Below are 27,073 nucleotides of genomic sequence, written 5' to 3' on the forward strand. Positions count from 1 at the left end.
TGCAATATTCGCTGAGATATTCGAATTAAAAATCTGAGAAAATAGTTGGGAAAGGACAGCATGAATGAGGGGAAAGAGCGTTGTCTGTAAGTTTTTGCTGTTCTTTCATAACTTTTCTCCGCGATTTTTAAATTCAAATACCTCCGCGAATATTGCACTTGGGAAAGTGGAATTTTTTTCTGTTGGCCTCAGGAGATAAGGGGCAACAGCTTCCTAATTGAAAGTTAGAGGACAATGAGGTCGTATAAAAATTTAGATTTTTTTATTTTGCTACACACTGTATTTTTACTCTCAAAAGTGGTAGCGGTAATTTTTCAACGCCTTTTGACCATTTTTTAAATTTAAACTATACCTCTAGGAAGGACGGTTGATGAGAAAACGGCCGCATTAGCACTTACAGGGTACCCTGCATAGATACACTGTGCGTATATGTATACTTAGCAGAAGCGTACGCACAATTTTCTCAGGGGGGTTTCGTTTTTCCCTGCAAAATAACAATATAATCTCGGCTTGGGGATGGTTAGAACCTCGAAACTTCCCCCTTTGAATACGCCAATAATACTTAGTGAATTTTCAATATTTCACAGCTCGACATTTTCCCCCATGTTGGCATTCAATTACGAGGAGTATGGCAGGGACAAGAAAAAAAAAGAGGATCCCACCACCTCAGGATATATGTCTATTGATTGATAATACGAAAACGAAACCAGAAAGAGCAGAAAGTACTGCCACGGATTTTAGTGTCAATTTCTGTCTCCTGATTCGTCAGGAACTACGTACAACGTATTTCACTTTTTTATGGGCTTGCATCGCGAGGAGTCGTGTTCGATTCCCGCAGGTGGCGGGCAGCAGAAAACGAATGCTGAGTTCATGGAAGGAGACGCCCACTTGTTAGAGTACTGATTTCTTGTGCGACAAGTCTGTGTTCGAATCCCGGTAAAAAAAGCACGAAGGGATTCGGAAACATGGTAGTCAGCTTTCAACTATAGGTTTCTGTACAATTAAGCCTCTGGTGCAGCATGTAATGACGAGAATTATTAGGTGGTATTTCCCAGCCCATGTGAGCGTCAGTATGGGTCGTGTGGGCATCGTGAGGGACTTGTATCGCGAGGGCCTCACAATCTAAATTGGGGAGCGAATTTTATAGCCCCATCTTCCATTTAAAGCTTTATTTGGCTGACTGTGTTGCTCTCAAAACCAACACAAAAGAGTTTCTTATATTTTTCAAATAAAGGCATTTCATATTTTTAGTTCGTTTCCGCATTGACGCTTCTAAGCAACTCCTGAACATTCGATTTTTACTTGCGAGCTGGTCATGAAGTTTCTATCATTACCAACGGAATAGCTCAAAGGTACACGTGTCTCCAATTTCTTGACAAACCAAGCAGGAACGATTTTTGACCCTTGCATTTTGGAGGGATTTACCATGGGTGGAGCAGATATATCGCTGTGCATTCTTCGAAAATGATAGGGAAGTAAGTTGGTAAACAATAAATGCCATTTTTAAACTATTCAAATCTATGTAAATCATATGAATACAGTGTGTGTTCCCTGAAGTGCAACATATTTTTGACATGTATAAGCATTCAGGGCATTCCTCACACACACACACACACACACTTGCTTAATATAACCCCTCAAAATTTTTCTCATCTAGATATTTCAAATGCTTGCCTATTAAAGGGTTAAAGACAATATGTTCATAGAGAGCAAACAGGCCTACAAAATTTAAATTTCATGCATAATACGAACAGAAAGGATAATCTACTGATTCTTTTTGCTTCCGTATTCGGAAGACAGATGACAGCAATTAAAAACGAAACAGGCATTTCTCCGAAATAAACTAGGGGCGTAACACATATACGGCGCATTCCGACATGCAGCAATACGTTATACGTTCCTCAGATGAATGTTTACGAAGTGCAAAGATCAAACGAGTGTTTCAATTTGCATTAACAGCTAAAGAAAAAATTGACCGTACAGATTTACGAAGCGCGGTATATTAAGGAATTATTTACTAGACCCCGTAGATTTTGTCGAATCGTGGGGATGGTTGGTGCTCACTTAGATCTCGCTCACGCACGCGCGTGGATCGTCGCGGCGACCTCTTCTTCGAAGGTGAAGAAAAAATTCCACGATCGCATTTTTGCGACCAGTCAAAAGATGGATGTCGTTCGTCGTTAAACGAGTGAAATGCGTGCATTTATGTATGTGTACGCGTTGCCATCGCATCCGAACGAAGAGAGAGAGAGAAAGAGAGAGGAAAGAATGCACTTCCTTCCCGGAATGGATGGACGAGATGATGGGCGCAGTCCGAGAAATAAATATTCAGATATTAGCGGATTTCTGTGCCTTCTATTCTATCATTAAGACTAAACCCGAATCGAGAGGAGCCAGGAATACAGATCAGCAGCTATCCGTGGAGAAAGAAAAGACCCCATAATAATTGGCCGTTTCTTCTTCTTCTTCCACCGCAGCAGACACTGAACTGACTCTCTCTTACACACTATTATATATATATATAATATCTTTCTTCTTTCTTTTTAATATTTTGTCGTGTTATTTTCGGATTCTGGTCACGTTCGAGAAGCAAGAACAATTTTCTCATACCGCAGAAAATGTTCGGCGATCGGCATTCGTGACTAACGCACGTACGTGTACGTACGTATACTTAGTAGTATTATTCGGGCGAGAGCAAAAAAAAAAACGGGGGGTAAGAAGAGAAAAATGCGCCTCTTTTATCGCTTATTGATAATAATCGTACAGGTAATTAGTGTTACACATATACACTCGCACTTACGTACGAACGCATGCGGACAAAAAGCCACATTCATGATGGACTGAGATCGATGCGATGACAAAAACGACCCCTTATTAAAAAAAAAAAAGAAGTACATAATGGCAACGTCGACTTGGCCAGCTCCTGAGAACGTTCGGGAAGTTCTTTCTATCGAAACTACATACACAAAAATGATCTTCGAGCTCTTGCCGAAGTGCGGACGCAAGATGATGTCACGTGGCAAAAATTCGCGCGGTTTTTTGTTTTCTTTTCTGTTTTCGTACTTATTTCACAAAATTCCAACGATTCAGAGACGATAGATAATAGTATACGAGGTGCAGTAGAAAACTGATCAGATCAATATGTACGTATCGAAATTCAATTTTACTCCTCCGAATTTCGATGAGGAGTGAAAATATTGCTTCAAATTTTAAGTAATTTTTTTTAATCGAATCATTTCTCACTGATAAAAAAAAAAGTACTCCTTTTTATAAAACTACTCCTTAAAATTTTCGAGAGGAGTGAAACTATTCTTCAAATCTATTTTTTCGGATAGCGCTGACCCCGCTTATCCGAGCTAATGTGCATCGGATCTTACCTCGGATAATCCGGACCTCATAGAATAAATAAAGCCATAAACGGTGAAAAATCACGTTCGCATGAAGCTCATATCCTGTTCACTGGCGTACGCAAGGGAAGGGTTTTGGGTTTCAAACCCCTCTCTTGAGCTGCGATTTTGGTGTTATTTTATTATAAAAACATGAGGCCCCCCCCCTCTTTCGGAATAAAAATCATAGAAAGCCCCTCCCTCAAGATCATCCTGCGTACGCCTATGATCCTGTTACTGTACAATGTAGTAAAGAGAGCGATCAAATGAATGCACAGTAATGTAAAGCTAGATGAAACGCTGCAATTCGTGTTTATAATTTACAGCATTCAGAACATTACAGAGAGAGAACTTTGTAAAATAGGCTTCGAATATCTTCTGTCCTAAAGCACTTGAATGCTTCAGGGGGCAAAGAACGGCTCGCAGCGTAATGTTGAAGGAGCAGTTAAAGGGAGAATTCGGCACACTCTTTGGTCCAGCGCCCGCGGCATCAGACACTCGTGCTCCCCGCAGTTGTGATCTGGCTTCAGGGAGTTTCCAAATTTTGTGGATAATCAATAATCTCCCAAACTTACTTGTCTCATCGCCTCCCTTCGGAGAGAAAATAAATGGTTGTCACATTCCCCCCCCCCCTTGCCAAGCTGAACCAGCCTATAAAATCCCGTGTTGTATCTGAAGCTTCTATTGTACCCCCCCCCCCCCCGCCCCCACGAATCCATTCCAATGCCTTCAGTAGATGGCAGTATCTTCATCTTCACATCCCGTAGTTGGCTCATCGTTACACGCTACGGCATCCTGTTTTCCAGTTTGTTACGACACGAAGCATTTTTCTCCCCCACCCCCCACCCCCGAATTTTAAAAATGAATTCATGAAAATTGCTTCGGATATCCAGAGACGGGATAATCGGGATACTACTTTATAATGATATAATGATCATAAGCACCGCGCATTATTCACGCATATGCAGTATAAGCACCGTGGAAATCTGCATTTAAAATAGCTCTACTACAGCTTGAACCTTGCGAATGTGAACAGAGCATAAGGCGTAAATAAATGGGTCTTCCGTAAATTCGTAAATAGTTTAAAAATTCATAAAAATTGAAGAAATTTGTATATTTGTATGCGGTGTGCAGAAAAGTTATTCTCGTGAAAGGGTGTTTGTTGTTGTTTTTTTTATACAGAAAGAAAAATTAGTTCAAATTTTTGTTGATATGGGGCACTGCACGAAAACAAATCACAGAATTCCTTCACAGAGCTTTTTTTCAATCTCTTCTGTGTAAGAAACATTCCTAAGCTTCAGCCGGCAATTCGTGGCTGAGATGAAACAACTTCACCACTAATGTCAAAATCACAATGAAAACCTTATGCTAATAACAGGAAAATTCAGAAATAAGCTGTTAATCCGAAAAAACTTGCGTAACCAAAAAAAGCTCCTTTGTGAGAATAATTTTCCACAAACCGCATTCAAATATACAAATTCCTTCAATTTTTCTAAATTTTTAAGCTATTTACAAATATATGGGACAACCAGTACGTATACAGCAGTGTTTGACGAACCCCAGGTCACCAGGGTGGCTGTAAAATCGGTATCGGCGCATAAAATTTTCTTCTGTTATTTCTAAATTGGAGCCTATATGAATGACACAAAGTTTTCTGACTTCATTTGAAGTTGCGTGTCCATGTTTCTGCATAGGGAAAAGGATATAATTTCCCGGAAAAAATATCAAAAATATATTTAATATATATAATATATTTTCCTCAGGATTATAATCGTTCTTGGCTCCTGAGAAATTTGGCTGCCACCTAAACTTTTTTTTTTTCGATTTGTCAAGCCCTTATGTACGTCTTTGACTGCAAACTAATGTGCCCACTTTTACTTATTATCGATGACAATAACAACAGCACCGATCATCGATCATTTTTTTATATTCCATCCATGATAAGCAGACAGAGTTGTTGAAAGGTAAAGATTGATAGGTTTTTCCTCTTGTTTTTAGTACCTATATCCATAGCAAAATATAGAGCAGTGATTCCCAACGTGGGCGTTAACGCCCCCTTGGGGCGATGGAAAGTTCCAGGGTGGCGGTAGAAGCTACGGGTATAACATAGGATCCTATGGGTTAGATTGCGTTGGGGGGCGATGGGAGAAAAAAATTTCTGAAGAAGGGGGGCGATGGAACAAAAAAGGTTGGGAAACTATGGTCTAACCAAACTTAATTTCTTTCCTGTAAGTTATCTGGAAATTAAGAGTCTGAATTACCATTAGTCTTGCAGTCCGTTATCGGGCTGCGAGACTATGTAGGAGGGTAGAAGGGGGTATTCTCTTCCCCCCCCCCCACCTCCCTTTTTGACAACCATTTTCATACTTAATATCGTAATCAGTTCATAGTATTGGCTGTGGTCCATGTACGTGTGGAGCTGCTTTTGCAACAGGAAAAAAAAGCGCTTTCCTTCAGTTTTTGATCTGTTTCTTTCAGTTGCCTAGATTCAAATTTCTTTTTCCGAGAGATTTTCTCAAGGGATCAATGAAACATATTGTTCACATCATAGTTTCCCAAACTTTCCATCGCCCCCTTTCTTCAGAGAAATTTTTTCTCTCATCGCCCCCAACTCAAGCGTACCCATAAGATGTATGTTATACCCGTTCATGAGAACCCATGAAAATTCACAAACTTGGCGAAGTCTTGCTGCCAAACGAGAAATGTGAAGGTGCAGCTCAAAACATCCAGATTCTTCTGAAACGGTGGTTTTCTGCCAGTAGGGTGGCTCTGCCAATTTGGAAACTGTGAAATGGGGTTTTCTGGAATCTTCTTTTTCTCGAAGTTTCGACGGTACCTATAAAAAGTGATGCCATCACAAGAGCCAGTAGTTGGACTTTATCCTCAATGTGAGATTATTATTTGCGGTTCGCTCTTGCGAATAACTGTTTTCTGTGAATAAATCTGTGACTCATGAAATTGTTTCATCCTCTGCTCATTTCAAGGACCTGTGAGACATTATCCGGAACAGTATGGTTTGGAGGGACTTCTGGTCAAAAAACTCTCACTTGTCATCACAACATCAATTCAAATTTCAGAGATGTGCACCTTGAAAATGGTCCCAGTTTTGCATCATTTTAGATTGGGCTGGTATTAAACATTATAATACAGTTTGCTCTGAACATCCCATCGATACGCAATGCGGAGGGTTTCCCATTTCCATTTTCTTTTTTTCCTCTCGTTGGTTTCTTCTTTATTATATAACAACTGTTTGATGATAACATCTAATAATTTATTTCAAACAATGTCTGAAATACCTTAATTTCGGTTCAAGGCCGGGACCACACTATGATAGTTTTAGAAAAGTTCATTTATAAAACTTGAAAAACAACCAATAAGCGTATCGGTTACATTCAGGCAAAAACTGATTGTTTCAAGTTTTGTAAAAGATCTTTTATGAAACTTTTATAGTGTAATCCCGGCCTTAGAGAAACATGGGAAATAGTGCCACGATTTCACGTTCCCTCCAATGAAGTTATAACCGAGTTTGATCACGCTTGTCATTGCTATCAGATTAATGACGTTGCTTCCGATCGCATACTTACCCACAATGACTTCCAAAAGTGAATACATAGCAAAAAATAATAATAATGAACTGAAGAATGCCGCCAATACAACAAGATAGCTTTTTTTCTTCTTTTTTTTTTTCATTATTAATATTTAATGATAGCGAAGGAATGGCGGAAGGTAAAAGAAGGCAACAAAGAAGAAACGTAGTTGTCAGTGTTGTTAGGGTTCGAAAGGTTAATGGATTTCTCCAGCCCCGATTCGCAAAACTGAGGTGCATCGTGATTTGTTGGTTGCTATTAGAGAAATCACACACACACCATTGAACACGTCTCGCGAGGAGACACAGCTTCGATATTTGATCGAACCGCTCGCTATTCATCACACCGAATATATTACATTTTAACTAGACACCGAGAAAAAAAAAAAGAGTATCGTTTTAAATTACGTATTCATTTTTCAGTCCCTTTATGTTGCTCCTCAACATTACAATGATTTAAATCGTGATCTTGAGAATGGAAAAAGTTTAAATTCTTTCAAAAAGTTGCATATAAACAATCTACGAAATCACAGAACTTGATGCAAATTGAAATCAACAAATTATGATGCCGATGGAAATCGCGTTGAATCTCACGAATGGATTTCCATTTGTGGAAGAAAAAAAACCAACATTACATTCGCTTTTTTTTTAATGTGTTGCTATTAATGTATATTTCGGAGATAACATGGTTCAGAAATCGCACTCGTCGCGTATTTATAGCGAGAACTATTTGGGTTAGGGGTCATTCAAGTATTACGTCAGCATCGAAGGGGGGGGGGGGTTTCGGATTTGCTGACTTTTGATGACAAGGGGGAGGGGGGAGAGAGGGTTTGAAGGTTGCTTACGTCATCAACCACCCCTTTTTGAAGATATGAAATATTCTAAGCTGCTGACGGGGGGGAGGGGGGTGGTCAGTGTTTTGCTGACAAGGGGGGGGGGTCAAAAATGGCTGAAAATCTGCATACGTAATACTTGAATGGCCCCTTATCACCAATCGGTATTCATCTTACAAAATACATAAGAAATATTATGACAGATTAATTGGATTATTTTAGACGTATAATATATGAAAAAAACGACATACATCAGAGTCATCTTTGATATGTGAAACCGTCATTAACATTTTGAGCGGTTTTCAAAATTTCGCTGATCCGTGTTATAACTGACACAGTTGAAATCACCAAACTCTTTGTAATTATTATTATTATTACTATTTTGTGCAGGTAATGGTGCTTTCTTCTTCAGCTCCAAGAATAATATTTAAAAAAATCAAGGAACAGGGGAAACACTCTAGCTTTTTTCTATTATTTATACTACGCATTACTTTACAGAGATCTCCCGCCTCGTGTTTGCCGAAATAAGAGTGTATTGAGGAAGCGAGATATCTCGTCATTACAACTGAGAAGGGTCAAGTAGCTCACAAATTAAACTTGGTTGGCCCAAATGTGTGTCCAGGACAATCGAGCCCTTGGTTTTTCGCACACAAAAAATCGGCTTCGATGCGTGGTGGGAGCTCCATTTCATTTGATAAAATAAATATTGCTCGCAATAGAAGGGAAAAAAATGGATTTTTCCACATCAAAAGTGAAATAAATTTAGTTCAAAATATTTTGACTACATATATTTGCTATGCACTACCAAGGAAAGTTCCTTTATACTGGAATAGTTCGCGAACCGTTGATCTTAGGGGCCTAATTCCGTATAGAAAAAGGGTCCAAATAACGTGCAGACCTCAGATACGTCATTCATATTGCAAGGGGTTGTATAGTTATTAAAATAAAAAATAAACTTTTTATACAGAAACCCTGTCCCAATGTTTCCATTCAACCCATTCAAAAAGTTTTGCCTATATATATAAAATTCAGACTATAAGAAAGAAAAGAAAAACTAATAAAGATGGAACAATGTGAAGAAAAAAATTAATTTTTGATGCATTGCATCTAGATAGACTAATTACTAGACATAAACATGTGTCGATCGATACAGTACATGTGTGATGGAGAGCATATGTGTGAGACCTCTTCCCTTCTCAATAAGATCTTTAACAGCTAAATTATCTGTATTATCTTTTTTTTGTAGGTTTTCTTTTACATATCTCTTTCAGTGATCAAATATGTTTAGGAATTGCGCTTAAGAAAAGCCGTTTTGACAAGGGTGTGATGCTCATAACTCCACATCTATTATTATTATTTTTAAGGTATTTACACAGTTTCACGGACTCGGACAATACCACCTATACCTAAGATACGCGAAGCTATCTAGGAGGTATTGATTCAGATCGCGAGTCGGGTGTCCGAGTGGTTTGGTCAACAGCTTTGTGACCTGAACGGGATCTTTACGAGGGGGTGTCTGTCCTCAGCTTTTCGATACGAATGACATCGTATTAATTTTTGTCGAGAAGGGATAACACGGTGAGAGACAACAATCCCCGCATCCATTTCTTCTCTCAGATAATGGATGCCGTTGCCACAGTGAGCACGAATTCCAACGCTTTGCTTTTGTATTTTTCGAGGCGTGTGTGGAAAAGTCAAAGCCATTTCTCGTCGCGCTTCGAGCGGGTGAATTCCGTGTGAAAGCAACTAATAAATACGGAGGGAGAGCCGACACACACTATATCCATAATATAGAGCAAAAAAGGTAGTACCTGTACTGCACGTACTAGTCGGGGGATCGGCAGAGTGGAATGAATGGATGATCGTCGCGGGAGCAAGTCACTTTAGCTGGTTCCGCCACAACAAATAAAAACACTCGCATTTTTATGCGAAAGCTTCTTGTTCTCATCTTTCCGAGTGAAGTCACAAACTTGAACGAGGCCTCGTCCAAACGGGGAAAAAATTGAATTTTCCTATCTCTCTAGTATGTGTTGCCATTACAATCATCGTTTCCGTTAACGGAAACATTTTTGGTTCTTGAAAGAGAAATGATGTTTTTTGGACGGAAAAAGGTTGATTGCAGTGGGGAAATCATTATACCGGGATTAGCAAGTTTTTGCTATAATGGGAAAAACCGCGGTAAAAAAATGTGAAAAAATCATCCTGGCAAAAACCGAGAAAAATTTGAAGCTTTACTTTCATGAAACAAGTTCAAAGAATCTTAACTTATTTGACAATAAGCATAAAAAAAATTGACAATTTCAACCCTCGAACCCGGAATAAATTGAGGCGTTCTAACCCGAGGGCCAGTAAAATATCTGAAACGATTTGACGAATCCCCAACTCACACTATGTATTCTTTTATTCGAACCCAGACCCCCGAAGCCAGAAATTTCATTCGGAGGGAAACCACTTGCGTTAGGGGGAAGGGGAACAAAAGTTATAAAACAATGGATTTGGACATATTTTCCCCTTTTTTCAATCATTTTCTCACATTTCATAGGGGGGTACCAGACCCCTTTCCCTCTCCCTCTCGCTACGGTCTCGTTCGAACCTATGTGAGTATAATTCCCGAAGCAAAATTGAGTAGTGGGGGGGGGGGGGGACTGTTGTGCCTTGACCATAGTAAACCTGGAAACGCTAGGAATAGTTTTAATGGTATTGCATTCTAGCTGATGTTTTTGCAGTGCAAGAGATTAGGAACACAATAATTTCGCAACTGCACGTTGTTTCAGATCTTTGCCTGTGACCTTGACAAAGATTTTGAACTACATTTAGTAATTATAATCTGTTCAATTACCTGACGAGCCGTAAAAAGTGTGCCCCATCTTGCCAAACACTGTGATATTTAACACTGAATATTTTTCATAAATGATGGAACATCGTGTACTTTGGGACAGTATAAAACTTGAAATTTTCCTAGTTCACCTTGAAATACTCACCTTAGGCCGGGATTACACTGTAAAAGTTTTGTAAAAGCGCTTGTGTAAAACTTGAAAAATACAACGAATAAGCTGATCGGTTACATTCGAGCAAATGCAACCGATCAGTTTATTGGTCGTATTTTTCACGTTTTATAAAAGCACTTTTGCAAAACATTTATAGTGTAATCCCGGCCTTACAATAATTTTTAATACATTCGTCTTTTGCTTTTAAACACAATTTAAATTTCAAATTTCAATTCTATACCTCAAAACAACAGCTACCCCCATTTCTTCTCTTCCATCCAACTTTGGTAATTTCCTGGTCAAATTTATTGGAAAAAAAAAACATAAAACATAAAAGTTTTCAAATACAAATACAAATACAAAGGCCACAACAGGCAAATTGCCCAACGAGGTGGCTGAAAAAATTATGCCTACGAAAAATATGAATGTCAAATGTCACCAAAATACAGCAACCCCATATAAAAACATACACACGGAAGAAAAAGATTAATAAATAAATATATAATACACTGCCCAATAAGAATATTATGGTTGTCTTATCTAAGTATGGAGAGCTCCTCGATTTATCCTCACCATGTGTCTATCGTATTTATTTTTAAACGTATCAATTGTGTTAGAATTCACGACCCCGTGATATTCCATTTATTGGCAACCCTGTTAGTGAAAAACTCCCTGTGACACCACAACCTGGAATTGTTCCTTACTTAAACGATACTGGTGGGCCCCCATCCCTTCTCGAAGCAGTTGATTGAGGGTGTATTAATAACTCATGTGGTCCATTCCGTCGCAAGTTTCAAACACTGCGATCATATTCCTTCCTCCCCGAGACACCGACGTTCCTCCAACGTAAATATAAGGAATGAAATCCATAAAACACAGCGTGGGATGCGTCCAACAAAAACTTTCATTCAGGGAATTTCCTTAATGGAGGAGGTAGGAAAATATTTTATTGTTCATCAGCGCCAGATATTGCAATTGGTGACATCACGGATGTTGTATCTCTAACGCAATCCCCTATAGCAGAGGTCTTTTTCTAGTCACGAGCACTGCCTGCACCCATCATCAAAAGAAGAGCACCTTTACGGCAAGTTTGGCATACGAATGATTTCAATCCTTGAATGCAATTTTTACAAAATGTTCAAATGGAACGTTGATCAAGTGCTCGCGAGCATGAAATCGGGCACGAGCATCTGGCATTGTGGATGCTTCGGGGAGAACTGCGGTTCCCGCGAACAACGGGTTGAAGATGCTTGACCTATAGCATCAAGGGGGGGGGGGGGGGAACTGATACAACTAAAGAGATTTAAAAACATTTAATTTTCCTTCCTACAAATACAAACTAGAATGATTATGAATTTAATGTATATAAATACGTTTCACTACCTTCATTATTGTTACTTTTGTGGATGGCCCCCACAAGCGGGATGGGCCTGACAGGGCCCGGAACAGTTCTCATCATTTTTTGTTTTTTTTCACGCTATAAATTAATTACAGAAGGGGCCCGTGAAAAGTCTGACCGGGAGCCCCGCAAAAGATTCCAGCCTAGGGTCCCCGCTCCATAATGTGGGGGCCATGCTTTTGTGTATACAAGCCACAAGGCTTGACACACAAATAAAAAAAATATATATTTAGGCTCCTGTCCAATTTCTTAGGAGCCAAGAAGTATTTTGCTCAGGAAAAACGGTCCTAAATAATGTTTTCATTTACTTTTCCCATGTTAGAAGACGTAGCTTAATGAAATCAGAAAATTTTGCTTGCCACTCTTAGACTACAATTAGCAACCACATTTAGAAAATTTTAGGCACCAATTACCAATTTTCTAGTCGCCATGAAGACCTGACGCTTGGGATTCGTCCAGCCTTGATACAATTTTATAGTAATGGTCATATTTGGGTCATTATTTTAATATTTTTTATTTAAATATACGATTTATATATTTTTAAAAAAATTACTCGTTATATTATTTTTCCAGTATTATTTGTATTTTTTTTTCTTTGTAATTTTAGCCCGTTCCAAGGTACAACATTACGTGCTTACGACCTTGGAACATTTTAGCCTTATCTAAAATCCATATCTCATAGGGTTATAGTAGAACAGAAAGGTAAAATTTTAATATCACCCGGTGTCTCATGCAGTGTACAGTTATTAAAAATGGATTTAGTGAAACTTTACAGGAAAAACTGACTTGGGGAAAAAAAAGTTTGAAAAATAATGTTCTAGTCCCCTATATATATAAATTTCATGCAATTAGAACTTAATTTTCTGAGCTGGACCAGACCTCGCGGACAACCTCCGGTCCACGAACCATACGTTGAGAAACGAAGAATTAAACAAGTTCAATAATAGCAAAATAATATAGCTTGTGTGCAGTTTTTCTTCTTTATTATTGATAAATAAGGAAATGGGATAACTCGAAATGAACGACACTTTGTGTCATTGTAGCAGACGGTGGCGCGTATCCTGAAGGGCCGGGTGTGCAAAGAAATTATCAAAATCCAGACCAGATCTTTCCTTTCATTGCGAGTGGGAAAAGTACAAGCCCGAACAAAAGTCACGCGGCACCTATTATTAAACTAGAAACACGCGTCCCCCCCCCCCATCTTTTTCGTCTCCTATGGGCTCACGCGTTTCATTGAAGGCCTTGGATTGAGAGATGCACCTGCAGTGCCGGCCGAAGTCAAATGAATGAATGAATGAGTGAGTGACGGACGATAACGTCAATGGAATGATCGGTCCCTGGAGTGTTTTTCTCTACCTGCTTTTTTGATCTTCTCACTTTGATGTTCTCCCGCGTTTTTTTTTTTCCTTCAGGTGATGTACCTGTATACCCGAGAGACCGAAATTCAATGGGTACAAAGGTAAATAAGGTAGCAGCATCACCAACGACGACAATCGTTGATGGCGCCGACGCTACCGCCTGCAATAAAAACCTTCTTCTAAAAAAAAAAGGTAATAAACAGATAGACACGAGGTAGGAAAGAAAATGGTCAGACGCGACTAATATTTGGACGCAGTTTTTTAAATGAAACGTCTCGGCAATAAATGATAATAAGGGCCATGAGACGGTAGCCACGGTTAAAAGTATGCCAAGTGCAGCTATACCCGGCCCCCCGGGACATTGCCCTATTTACTAGAGGACTTCTTTATTCGCGGCGTCGACATCTATTCCTCGTTCTCGAAATGTCTCTTCCAGTGGTTTTCTTTTCTTATTCTGAAAATCAATGCGATTTCGCCCCCCCCCCCACACTCTTTTAATTTGATGTTACGACCGACTTTTATTGCGATGTAATAACCCCGGGAAAAACTTTTCCGATACAAGGAAAAATCAACGCGAATTTAAATACGTTCTTTCTTCACATTTGGGCGGGGAGTCCCAGATTGGGGAGAATGATATTACCATGTGAGGGGCGAGAAGACTGACCGTAGAATCTACAGGTACAATACTAGTACAAGATCCTATGGGTTGCTTTAAGAAAGGGAAAGGGGGCTGGGGGCGCACTAGAATTTTATTTTTTCTGAAAAGAAGAGATGACAGCACCATAGCCTTAGGATATTGACAGAAGAAAACCAAGAATCGTCAATTTTACTGAACCCAAGAACCAGTAAAATGTCTGAAACAGTTTTACGGACCATTTGTGTCCCGTATTACGAAACATTCCTGTATTTTTGGATGTTCTGGTTTTTTTTTAATACATTTGTCCTGTTTTTTCAACGATGCTTTTATTTAAATTTGTAAATTTACAGAAGTTGTGGATACAGAGCGTTTTTTAAAAAAAACCAGTACGTAAATCATGTTATGATAATTATGGCAAAAAATGTAGATGTCCATTTCACATATTTGTCAGGTTCAACTTTTTTTCCGCAGTTTTTCAGTGATTTTAATAAAAATTAGTGTGATTTGTGATTACTTCCAGCAACATTTTTTATGAGAGTTGGTTATGTCCCGTATTTTACCCTATTTAAAGATCCCAGTTTAACGTATTTTTCTCAATGAAATATGGCCACCCAGGGCCGCAACTGAATGCTTGGTCACCCGAGGCAAGCGCGCATTTGGACGCTCCTTCGTAATGTTCAAGGACAGGTTTCAGAATGAAATTTGCGCCCCCTCTGGTCCAGCTCCCGGGTCTCGTGCCCCGGGAGCCGATTTCTCCTTCCCCCCCCCCCAGTTGCGGTCCTGTGGCCACCTGATCATTTGAATATTTTTTCCTGAAATATGTTTGTTGTGATTTTTGAAGCAGCTCTTTATTTCCCCCACCCTTCAGCGATTTTAGAAGTAATTAGAAAAATTGGACTTTTTTTTTTTGGCAAAATTTCGTGATATCCCGTATTTACTACCGCGATGTCTCGCATGGTCCTCGTTGATGTATAGAGAACTTAAGTATAAAGGTATATTTTTGATTGAACCCGTATGGATATTACTAATATCAATTTACAACGGTTGAATAATTTTTCATTCAATGAGAATTAAACTATCGAGTCTGTTTGCAGGTCACTCATGCCATCGTCGCGGACCATTGGTTGAGAAACGCTGGTATATATAGAGTGGATCCCATGCATAACGTTTTACAAAAACCCATCATGAAAAAACGTTGTAAGAGGGAAAACGCTTTAAACGGGAAATTTTGATGAGTATTAGCAAGAATTAGGACCCCCCAAAAAATAAGTCGTACCAGGGAGGGGGGGGGGACGGTCTAAGTGGGATCCACTGCATATTTGAGAGAAAAAGAAATGCAAATAAAAAATATCTTACCTTAATTTTTTTTTTTCATCGCGAGAGCCCGAAAATATGCAAATTTTTATAGGTTTTTAGCTAAAATATCCGGTACAGCAGGGGTTATTTCTATGTTTGGAACTACGGCCTTCTTGGGGAGTTTGGGAGCGTGGACGTAATTATTCTTGCCCCCCCCCCCCGCCCCCAACTATTTTAAAAATGGCGGTAAGACATGTTCATTTGAATTACCAATTTTAAAAAGGGAAGTGAAGTACAGCAGTGATAAGAAAGAATTCAGATAGAGGAGGGCCTGTGAAAAATCCGGCTTAGGGGGAGGGGCTGTTGCAGGATGTGGAGTGCCATGAAGAAATGGCGTATTTACAGGGGGGGGCTAAGCGGGCTATAGCCCAGGGCAGCAATTTCGTAGGTAGTCAAATGACAGCTGGCAACTTTTCTACACAACCATAAAATTCACTTCTACCTAGAGAGTGAGGGACAAGGACAATGAGCGACCAAAACAGTGTTCTAGTGCATGTGAGTTACCAAAATAGTGTGAAAGCGTCTGAATGAACAAATGAGTGATCTAGAGCGAGAGAGAAAGAAGGGGAGTCAGGTCCACACACACACACACACACGCAAAAGAGTGACATAGGGCGTGTGCAAGCATTTGAACGACCAAAAGAGTGATCTAAAAATCAAGGGAGCAGGTCAGTGAGTGATAAAAATATGCTTCACACCTAGCGAGTGAAAGCACACAAACGACCAAAAGAGTGTCCTGGAGAGAAAGTTACGAGACCAGTGAGCGTCCGAAAGAGTAACCTAGACTGCACGCAAGCATGTGAATTACCTGAAAAATAACCTAGAGAAGGAAGAAGTAGGTCGGTGAAAAACCAAAAGAGCGAACAAGTGCATGTGTGAGAATAGAAGTGACCAATAGCCCAGTGATCTAGAGAGAGAGGGGGCCCAGATCAATGAATTACCGAAAGAGGGGCATAGAGAGAGAGGGAGCAGGTCAGGGAGTGATAAGAAGAGGAACCTATTGCATGTGCAAACATGTGAGTGAATATAACAGTGTGAAAGTTCTTGAGTAACTAAAAGGATGACCAGATCCTTTGGAGGTATTAACCTCCTCTTAATTTTAAGAGTGAGGAACCAGGTTAGGGCAGGGACCTAAAAATTGTGTGAGCACGCGAGTGATCAAAAGAGTGACTTAGAGACAGAGGCGTATTTACAGGGGAGGAGGCTATAGCCCAGAGCAGCAATCTTGAGAAATAAGTGGTCACGAAAATTAGACAAGAAATGGAGAAGGGCGGCGAGAAATTTTTGTAGCCCATAGGTGACAAAACCATAAATTTACATCTGGCCGGGTCAAAATGCATCGATTTAGGATATGACAAAAAGTGCTTCACACCTTATTAACGCGAAAGGACCGCCGCCACATCCCCGTCAGGCCAGGTTTTTGCCCACTTTTCCCCCCTCAATTCCGGCCAGGAATATCAGTTCGAGCCACGTTGGTTTTCTTGACTTAGATCGATTTTTTTCCCATTTTGAGAGAAATATAAGGTAGATATATTTCATGGTCCTCCAGGGCAGTGTTTCTTATCCCTCTTTCCCTCTCCTGGTCTTATTTTTGCCATATTTTCTTCTTGTGCACCCCCAACTTATCCAAGAACACCCACCCACCACCATCCAGAAGCAAGACCATTTCCACTAATTGAATAGTTTTTTTTTGAGTAAATTTATACTGAACAAAAATTTTATGAATACGGTTGATTTCTGGAGCCCCTGAGCTAGAGTAAAGTGAGGCTCACTCTTGTGGGGCTACCTCAACCCCTAGGGCCCGTAGTAGGGCCCCACGCTTAGCATGAAACACCATACATATTTACATACTTACTCTCGAAAATCATAGTATCTCATCATTTCGGCTCCCCAATCGACATAAGGGCTGCTATGTGAAATTCTGCTGAATTCTGAAAATAGTTTCACAATTTTGTCTATCATATTTCACTTGAAAGCTTTATTTCTTCACATGAGAATTTTTTTTTTCACCTCTCTCTGTGGCTCCCTAACTAACTGCCATGACTCCCCCTTACACTTGATGTTCACTCTTGGCTCCTTTAGAATATCCCAGAACAACAAAGGGGGCCCCACACGGCCCCTAGGTTGAGATACACTGCTCTAGCGTAGAGCCATAGCCCCCCCCCCCATCCAGGAGCAGGGCCCTAGGCTGGAATCTTTGGCGGTCCCCTTAACTAGACTTTTTCACGGGCCCTTCTATAGTGAATTTATAGCATAAAAAAGTTATACAGGACCCGAGTCCTGTCGGCCCCACCCTTGTGGGTGGCCACGAGTTAAGCCTTACCATCTTTCCCCATATGGGGAGCCATGCTTATAAGTATCGTAGTACCGCAAAAAAAGATTTTGCACTGGGCCGTAAAAATCCCTAGCGCACCCCCCCCCCTCCATTTTCATTTCTCGGTGCAGTTCGTCGACCTCGGTCGCTCGTACATTCAACCACGTGCAATCAGACGAGCTTATATACACGCATGAATGTGATGCATATTTTGGAGGCACGAAATGGCCACGCTTCTTCTGTACGTCGTGAAAACACTCGATATAAAATAGAAGAGTTCATTTATAATTGAGTCGGTAGGTGTGGTTGATATACGCGTGCGTATAAATACACACACACACGAGCTACCGACAAAAATAAACACATTTCTCTTTTCACGAAATTGCGATCGTTCGTAGAGAAATGACGCTTCGCTTTCCGCGAGGAATATAAATTCAATTTAAAAGCCCGGTGAAATAAGAAATGCCAAATTTTTCTCGAAAAGATCAGCCGTCAAAATAACAACAAGAATGTAAGCGATAATGATAATAATCAACGGAATATCGATATAAAAATAATGTGAGCGTGGCGAGAGGAAATTGAATCTCTCGAACGCCAAAAAATCGAAACGGCCAAATTCAAACAAATAATAACAACAACAACGACTCTGTTTTCACCCCAGAGGCTGAATAAAATGAATAAATGACTGTCGAAAAAGGCCTGATGAAGAATGCCGCATTCCTCCCGATATACTACGGTATATGTAGCGTATCACAATGATTCCCGGGTCAAATCGATCAGAGTGCAACGAAAAATTTTTAGGAATGATAAATTATTATATGATATCGAAATAAATGATGGTGATGTGTTTCCCGACCTGTTTGGGTGTCGTGGCGTTTCAGGGTGCCAAAGAAGTGTCACAATAAAAATGAATGCCACGGGACTGTTCTCAGAATGGTATTCAACATGTAATGTAAAAATAATAAGTAAATCGTCTCCCCCCCCCCCACCCTCTCCAAACTCCGGCACCTACTGGTAATCTTCCCAAGAACCCCCTGCTCTAGGGAGTGATTTCAAAGCAAGCATTGGTTGGGGAGGTTCTAATATGTTTAGAGTTGAAGATGTCGATTACAAAGAGTTGGTTTTTGGTCAACAATTATTAGAAATATGTAAATTTCCCAAATAAATAATTAAATTTCGCAACAACAAAAAAATCCAAATCGGAAATTTTGCATTCATTTGCAAAAATAAAAATTTTCAGGTTAAGAATTTTGCATTCAGTCCCAATTTTTTTTGTTTTCAGCAAAAATTTCGTGTCCATCCGCAACAAAAAGAAATTTTCAAATCAAAAATTTCTCATTATTTGAGAGAAAAAAGTTCAAACATTTTGCATTCACATCCGCAAAAATATTTATCAAATGGAAATTTTTGCATTTATTCGCAAAAAAAGAACTAAGTTAACGATGCAGTTTTTCTATAGTTCAGTTATGAGGTCAAGCATTAGAAAGTACTGTTGCGTAACTGAAAGTTCTAGATTTCAGGTGTTCAGCTAAATTACTGCCTATTATTGCTTCAGAAAGAGTAAATAATCAAAATTTCACCGTAGGGTGATAAAAATCAAATTTTCGCAGTTTATTCATCAAATATGGCCAATTTCGCGCATTCATCTCACACCTTAATTTCGTAAATACGAAAAAATTACGCATTCCTCGGGGTTGTATGTTCTTTAAAATTTGCGGTGCCCTGTGCAAATTCTCCTATCACCCATACGGAAATTGGAGACCAGGATTAGAGACCGTCGTCGCCAGGGCCGTAACTAGAAGGGGGTGGGGCAGGTTGCTCCGGCCGGCAAAATTTAGGGAGGTGGCAAATTTTAGGTTAGCACATAAAACACCATTGTAAAATTATCGAATTTTGAACGGGTGGGGGCGACAAAATCATGTTTGCCCCGGGCGGCAAGATACGTCGTATATAAAAATCCTAGTTACGGCCCTAGTCGTCGCCTTAACTCGTGATTGTGATGCCCATGCGCCACCTACCTTTTGATTCTGAGATATTTTAAGTTTAGCAACGGATAAAAATCAAGGACATGACAGTACAGTTTGAGGACTCAATGAGCTGTGAAAAATAAATAAATGCGAACAAAAGGAAGTTCTCGTGCGTGAGTGAGAAATGGGGGGGGGGGGTGACTACTTTCGGAATCGTTAGAACTGCACAGAGCACATGTGACTCCTCCTGGCATGACTCGGAGATTGATACACGGTATGATCATACACGGTTTGATCTGGTCACTTGATTTTGGAGAGTATGTTGATACATGCGAAAGCTTAGGAGAAGGGCCCTCCGAGCATCATTGTCCAGGGGCCCATGATGTTAAGACGGCGCAGCCAGGAACAGAGAGAACCGTATCGGGGACCGACCTCATTTGTAAGATTTTCAGTCAATGTAAATTTACAGAAAAATTCAATTCAATAAGTAGAAAAGGTCTCACTCTTGGATGAGGGGTGGGAGGAGAGTCATGTGGAGGAGAAAATGTGTTCGAAAGGGGAGGCACGGGGGAGAAAAGGGTTAGGAAATACCGGCCTGAATTATACTCGCCAGCGTCACAAGAAAATGTTTGTTCGATTGGGTAATTCCCACCAAGTTACACCACTTCCTGGCTGCGACAGACGGTAGTAGATACGGAGCCGTTCAAGTATTGCGTCAGCAAATTTTTAGCCATTTTTTACTTCCCATCCCTTGTCAGTAAAACTCTGACCCCCTTACCCTTTGTCAACAAAATTTCGTCAGCTCTACCCCCTACCTCCTAACCATGTCCGTCTTAAGAGTACTGTGGGCCCCGGGCCAAGTGATTTTTTTTTGAGGTCATACTAGTCAAATTTATGTGTATACTTCTCGAAAATTTCAATTATATCTCACTTTTGTGAGGCCCCTCTTCCCTTGAAGCCCTCGGGGTGGTGTTCGAGTAGGTCCATGCGTTAAGACGGTACTGCTCCTAACGCATATTGGTGGGATCAGAGACGTACGCGGGAGTGGGGGGACATGGGGGCCGGACGATCAAAAATGTATTTGTTTAGTGCAAAAATACTTTTTTTAAAAAAAGATTAAAATTTAGACAGGAAAATACCTTTATATTTTATTATAATCAATTTCTGTTAATTTCAATGTCAGAAAATACAGTGAAACTACAACGATACTCAATATAACGATAAATCCCTCTACAACGATATTTTTTAAAATCTTGTTTGGAATCGCTTATAGTCTAATTAATGTTGAACACCTCTCGAAACAACGATATCCTCTACTACGATAAATCTCTCTATAACGATATATTTTAATAGATTTCAAAACCACTACAACGGTATTTTTTTTCACACTTCGCTCGAAATCATCTTGAATTTAATTTTAACTTCGACCTTTGTTTTTATTACTCCAAAAGTGTCTGATGACACCGGTGTTTTGCACCACGTGATCAAAGAAAATGTTGATAAATCTGTTGGTATTGCCACTTTCACTCTGTACGATACAAAACTGCAATACGGTAAACTTGTTCACAGGGGAAATGCATCTGAATGAATTTCATTAACCGGCTAATTAATTACAATTTTTCGCGACGAATAAATACTTTTAAAGCGCGATTTCTCTTAACAACGCAGATATAGAAATGATTCCAACAGCAGCATAAATTTTGTGGCGCGTGATACAATATTGTCTCTCGATACAACGATAATCACTCTATATTTTTTCTTGGCTCGCAGAATATCGTTGTATCGAGGTTCAACTATAATCTATAAAACTCAATATAAGAACTCAATTTTTTTCAACTCAGAAAATTTTTTTAAATCATTTTCTATTTAAATTCTCACAACTATATATGCAAAAAATTGGAACAGCCTGCCCCCCCCCCACCCCCTTTAAATGAATTCCTCTTTCAACACTGAAATTGAAAATTGTATAATATTGTCCCCAGAAATGAATGAAAAATACTCCATTCCAACACAAATCAATGTGAAATATTTCGTATCAGTCCGCCAATTATTTTTCTTCTAAAATCGAAAAAAAGAAAAAGAAATGTAGTGTAAATGTTCTCTCGAGGGAATTCCCGTGATGAGTCCCGGGAAACGGAGGAAAAGTGATTTTCACGTCCGTAACTTATCCCTTTGTGGATTCCGTCTCGCTGCGAACAAATAATGCTCCATGATCCGAAGAGCAGAAGTAATGGGAAATCCACCAGAACACAGCAAAACAAGCAAAACAGAAAGGATAAGAGAAAGGTACGGGGTACAGGGGCATAGGAAGAAATTTCGGGGAGAACCAAAGTGATAGAACAATAGATTTGGTCATCTTTTTCTCTTTTTTAAGTGATTTTCTCACTTTTCGGAGGGAGGGGACCAGACCCCCAAGTCCCCCCCCCTCCGCCCGCTACGCCCTTGGTACGAGGTACTAGAGTACGAGAGAGGAAAAAACTTTAAACGCGATTTTTTTCTCAGATTGCAGTTTTTGAGCTTAAGATTAAGAAAAAAAAGCAAATGAGCTAAAATTTCTGAAATTTTGTGAGAATATTTATACGGCATGTGTTAGTAAAATGAATCTATACGTTAAAATTTTATAAATTTTAAAAATTTGAAGAAATTTTTTTTTGAAATTTAAACATCTGTGTGTGTGAGAATTCAACATTAAAAAAAAATACTCCCGCTGGACAATTGCTAAATTGAAGGTTCATTTCACCAGCACATGTCGAATAAACATTTCGACAAAATTTCAGAATTTTTTTGGTGCTTTACATTTTTTTTAAATTTTATGGTTGAACTGAAAAAACTTCCGATGCGAGAAAAACACATTCAAAGTTAGTTTCCTGTAAACGTCAACGCGCTCTGCCATTCGTTACATCTTCCTTTAATTTTGAAAGAACCGATTAAAAGGAAATTATTTTGCGTTCGATTTGCAATTAAATGAAATATTTTCTTTTTTCAAAGTAATTTTTGAAAAACTGACATTTTGAAGCGTCAGAGGTCGTGACACGTCTCTTAAAATCTGAGCCGGACCGGATAGAAGTGGGCCGCAGTTTGCTCATCACTGCCCTATCCTGTCCCATTACGGCCTCAATATGCGGGAAACATTTTTTTTTCAGAGTGAACTACGCTTCCAAGTAACGAGTGATTCCGAGAAGATAATGTGACGGCATAAATTGCGATTCATTTGGCTCTCTAATCGCGGGATCGCGTGAACGGAACTCGAAACTGGACAACTTGAATTTTTTGAGTGCCGATATTTTTAATGCGCGCAACACCAGGCTTCCCGGAGAACAGATTTTTCATGGGGTCCCTTTCTGGGAAGTGATTTTTCATTAAAAATTTAAAACAACATATGGTCTATCCCGGGTCTTCGGGCTGAAGGCAGCCTCGTAACCCCCCCCCCATTTTCTCCACCATCCTGCAGAGGGTCCCTTTGGCTGGATTCTCAGCTGGCCATACTTTTTAAGGGCCCTTTGTATTAGTGAATTTACAGCGTGGAAAAACAAAAAATGAGAACCATCTCGGGCTCCAGAGCTGGAGCCGTGTCTGCTCCAACAATTGGGGGGGGGGGGGGACCCATGGACAGCCTTCACCATGTGGAGAGGAGGGGTCATCAGAACTTGCTTCTTATTTGAAAAAGGAAATAAAACGAAACATTTTGTACAGTCAGACCTCGATATAACGTCCCTTCTGGGGACCGAATAAAAATGACTTCATAAGCGTAGTGACTTAATAACGAGAAATCAGAATCCACTAATTTGTTGGCAGGCGCTAATAAAAAGTGACGCTATAGGATGGACGACAGTGGTGTCAGAGCCGGGGGGGGGGTGCTATGAGTGCCGGAGCACCCACGGTAAATGGTTGCACGGGTCCGAGCACCTCCAGAATCGATTCAGAAATCAAAATTTTCTATATGAAACCAAAGACGTAACCACCATACGTTCGAAACACTTCCGACGCAGTGCCGTCTTAACACATGGGCCCACCCGGGTGGGTGCCTCAGGAAAAGACGGGCCTCAGAAAAATGAGATCTGGTTGAAATTTTTTAGAATTTACAAGGTAGGGCCTCACTTGGCCCGAGGGACCCATGATGCTCTTAAGACAATCCTGTTCCGACGCCCCTGCAGGACAACGTTATACCGAATTCTTACTGTAATAACAAAATTCAATGGTAATATGCATGATATCTATCTTTTCTATCACTTAGATAAAATAATCAAAATAACAGTCTACGTAAGATTGAAGATAAAGATAAGTGCACACTCACCATTACAGAGAAAACGTGTATTCACAATTTTGCGCTTCCGGATCCCTTCGGATGTGGACGGACTCCTACCGTGTGGAAGATCAGAACGAGAACCACGGTGGTGACTGGCGAACTCTATGAAGGGGTTGTTTGGGGGAGGCCCCCTTCTTCACCACCAGGGGCTTGACAACTTTTTTTTCTGGAGCGATGAATAAACGCAATTATCCCCACGGGGAAAGCGAGGGGTCCGCCTACCTGGTGGACGGACAACTCTGCTGGCTCGTTTATCCTCCGCCTGGTATTATTCTTCTTGTTCTTCTTACCTATTCGTCTAGAAAAATTCGACAAATAGTTGCCCCCCTATTATTATTATTTTGTTTTTACTGGTTGTTCTCTTTTCTCTCTCTCTCTCTCCTCTCTTCCAGATTCAAACTTTGTGATCGGAGTAATGCGAGCAATAATTTCGTTGCCGAGCCGCGAGCAATAAAGAACGGATTCCGCTGTCGTTGGTGGACATCTTGGAACAACGACGTTCTTGTTGACACCTCACCGATGACATTTTTTTTTTTAAGGGAGACGTCTTTGATGAATTCCTTGTATTGCACAGAATTGGATTGATGTCACCACGTCATTATCGGAAGGAGACAGTATCGGACACGCGAGATTTTTTTTTTTTTTTCAAAGGAGACGCCGGTTTAAATCTCGACACTTCTTTTTGTTTTAGCAGTTGAGAAGATATAAAATATCACACAGGACGCGGAGATCGAAGGAAGATGATGATGCCATCATCGGCAGGCAGTAGATCGGAAAATGATGATGCCATACGGGGAAGGATCAAAAGAAGGGATGGGTGGTGGGAAACTGAGGAAGTCGCTCCGAATTTACGTGTGGCTTCTGCCTGTGAGAAGAAAAGACTCGGGCAAAAAAATCTGGTTTTCACTGACACAACATTATATTGGCCCGTCTCCGCCACAGCAGCACTTGCCCATCTTCATTCCGCGCTGCGTGTTTAGCTTCCGGACAAGATTCCCACTGCTGATGCTTCGGGCAATTTCATCACAGAGTTATCCACCTTGTTTGTGTGAGATTTCTTTTTTTCTTTTCTTCTCTTTTCTTCTTTTCTTTCTCGCTGGAATTCATATTCTTACTTACTTACGGTCCGGAGTCAAGTTCTCAATTTTCAAAACATCTTTTTTTGATTATGTTTATCTCTCTCTCTCCGCTCGAATCCGTATTTGAATCAAATCAGACCATGAAATTGCACACATTACGGTCGATCCGACGACGTTTATTTTAAGATAAGGTCGACAACGTGTTGCGGCTCTTTTGCGGATTGACAGAGATGCCATAGTAACAATTGTCAGTGTCGTAGAAACTGAGATGCTAGGGCATTTTGTAGCATGTGGCTCAGCACCCCCTGGAATTAATACATAAATATAATATACTATAAATCGTTGTTAACCAACGGATCTCAAAGGCTTCCCAGATGTGTGTCGTATAGTTTCACGATCCACTTATTGCTTCACTGATTTCACAAATTCAGAAACCAAATATATCTGACGAATTTTCAATGAGTTATTTCAAAGCAGACCCATGGCCATGGGTCACGAACTTGATCATCTCGGTGATTTTGAATCGCGGCTAAGAAAAGATCAAGATCGCCTGCAATGATTACTTCTCACGTGATCATGAAGATTGTTTGGAGTTTTGTTATGCATGTAGTATATGGCTCTGATATCTTACACGATTTAATCAATTAAATGGCGGACACAGACGTCTATCCGTCAAATTGCTTGCTGCCCGACGAATCGGGTTGACCCAAGGGTGAATCATAACGAGTATCAAGAGCGGCTCGAGCTCACCAGCCACCCTGGTGCAAAGTCTCGTGTGACGCTGAAAGGACTTTATTTTTTATCCGTCCAAGGCCGAACACAATCCTCTATTCAACATAATCAAACAGAATTGACCATACGTACCGGATAAAAAATAAACTGTCCCGTTTTTTTGGTCCAAGTTTATTTCATCCTTCAATTATGCCAGATAACTTTTTCCATCACAACTTTTGTTGATTTTGTTGTGAGCTGTCTTATTTTAATTCCTTTCGGGGTTTAATTTTCCGATCAATTACGAATCTCCAACACAGAGTTGAATTTTGTTAACAACGCAACACCTACTACGAAATTCCCAGGGAATGAAAGTGCGAGGGAGTTCTGGTGCTCCAGACCCTAGACAAGTGAGAGCCCGAGTTTTTTCGATACTCTTATTTGACCGCTCCTTAAAAATTACTGGATGGGAAACCAAAATGCACACTTGCCCCGTGTGAGTCCATTCTTTTTTTTTTTTTCTGGTTTTACGGCCCTGCCAATACCTCCTTCATAGCTTATAAGTAGTATTTAGGACAGCGGCGCTCAAACTTTTGTCTCCCTTGCCGAATTCATGGTTCGTCTGGGGCTCCCCAGAATAGTTTAGTAGATATTTTTACTTATAAAAACACATTTCAAAGCACACACACACACACACACACACATAAATAGCCGCACAAATCAATATCTCCAGCTCGTCGCGACGCCCCCGACAAAGATTGGGGATGTCCTTAGAAGATGCGACAGACATTTTGAGAAGCGCTGATCTAGAAGGTATTGCCCAAGTCCTGTCTGTTCCCTCAAGCTCTCTCAACATCTTCGTTGCCAAGGTATAGCTCAAAAGCGTGATAACATGGTGTCGTATGAATTTTTATTATAATCAAATTTTAAGAACTTATTTGTCTAAACAACGGCCTATAGGCTGCCGCCCCGCTGCACCGCAATCCTTACACCATCGCTTAAACTACCCCTGCCGAATAGGAATTTTCAACCTGTTGCTAAATGGAGCATTCAAAAACTTCTTAGTAATCATGTTCAATTCTGTTGTCCCGAGGTGGTCTAGATTGATAGTCCAATCTAATAATCATAACAAAGTGGTTATCACCCAGCAGAAG

At 40.2% G+C, this 27,073-nt stretch overlaps 1 protein-coding gene across 4 annotated transcripts in view; it reads right to left on the reverse strand.

Moving 5' to 3' along the window:
• Positions 1-25,021, reverse strand: part of LOC149064613 (transcription factor AP-2-epsilon-like) — a 117,132-nt gene extending 92,111 nt beyond the window's left edge. For 2 of the 4 annotated variants that reach the window (XM_089254602.1, XM_089254601.1), the window contains exons 1-2: positions 24,118-25,021; positions 11,034-11,087 (exon numbers count right to left, since the gene is read on the reverse strand). In XM_089254602.1, the coding sequence (XP_089110728.1) occupies positions 11,034-11,087; positions 24,118-24,120 (57 nt within the window). In that variant the 5' untranslated portion in view covers positions 24,121-25,021. The remainder of the gene's footprint in view (positions 1-11,033; positions 11,088-24,117) is intronic. The other 2 variants (XM_089254604.1, XM_089254603.1) reach the window with 1 other exon arrangement.
• Between the last annotated feature and the right edge of the window lie 2,052 nt (positions 25,022-27,073).

Source organism: Pholcus phalangioides, unplaced genomic scaffold, assembly GCF_987345545.1.
Source record: "Pholcus phalangioides strain wild (caught in Gottingen) unplaced genomic scaffold, Ppha-v1.0 ptg000042l_1, whole genome shotgun sequence".
NCBI classification, from domain to species: domain Eukaryota; kingdom Metazoa; phylum Arthropoda; class Arachnida; order Araneae; family Pholcidae; genus Pholcus; species Pholcus phalangioides.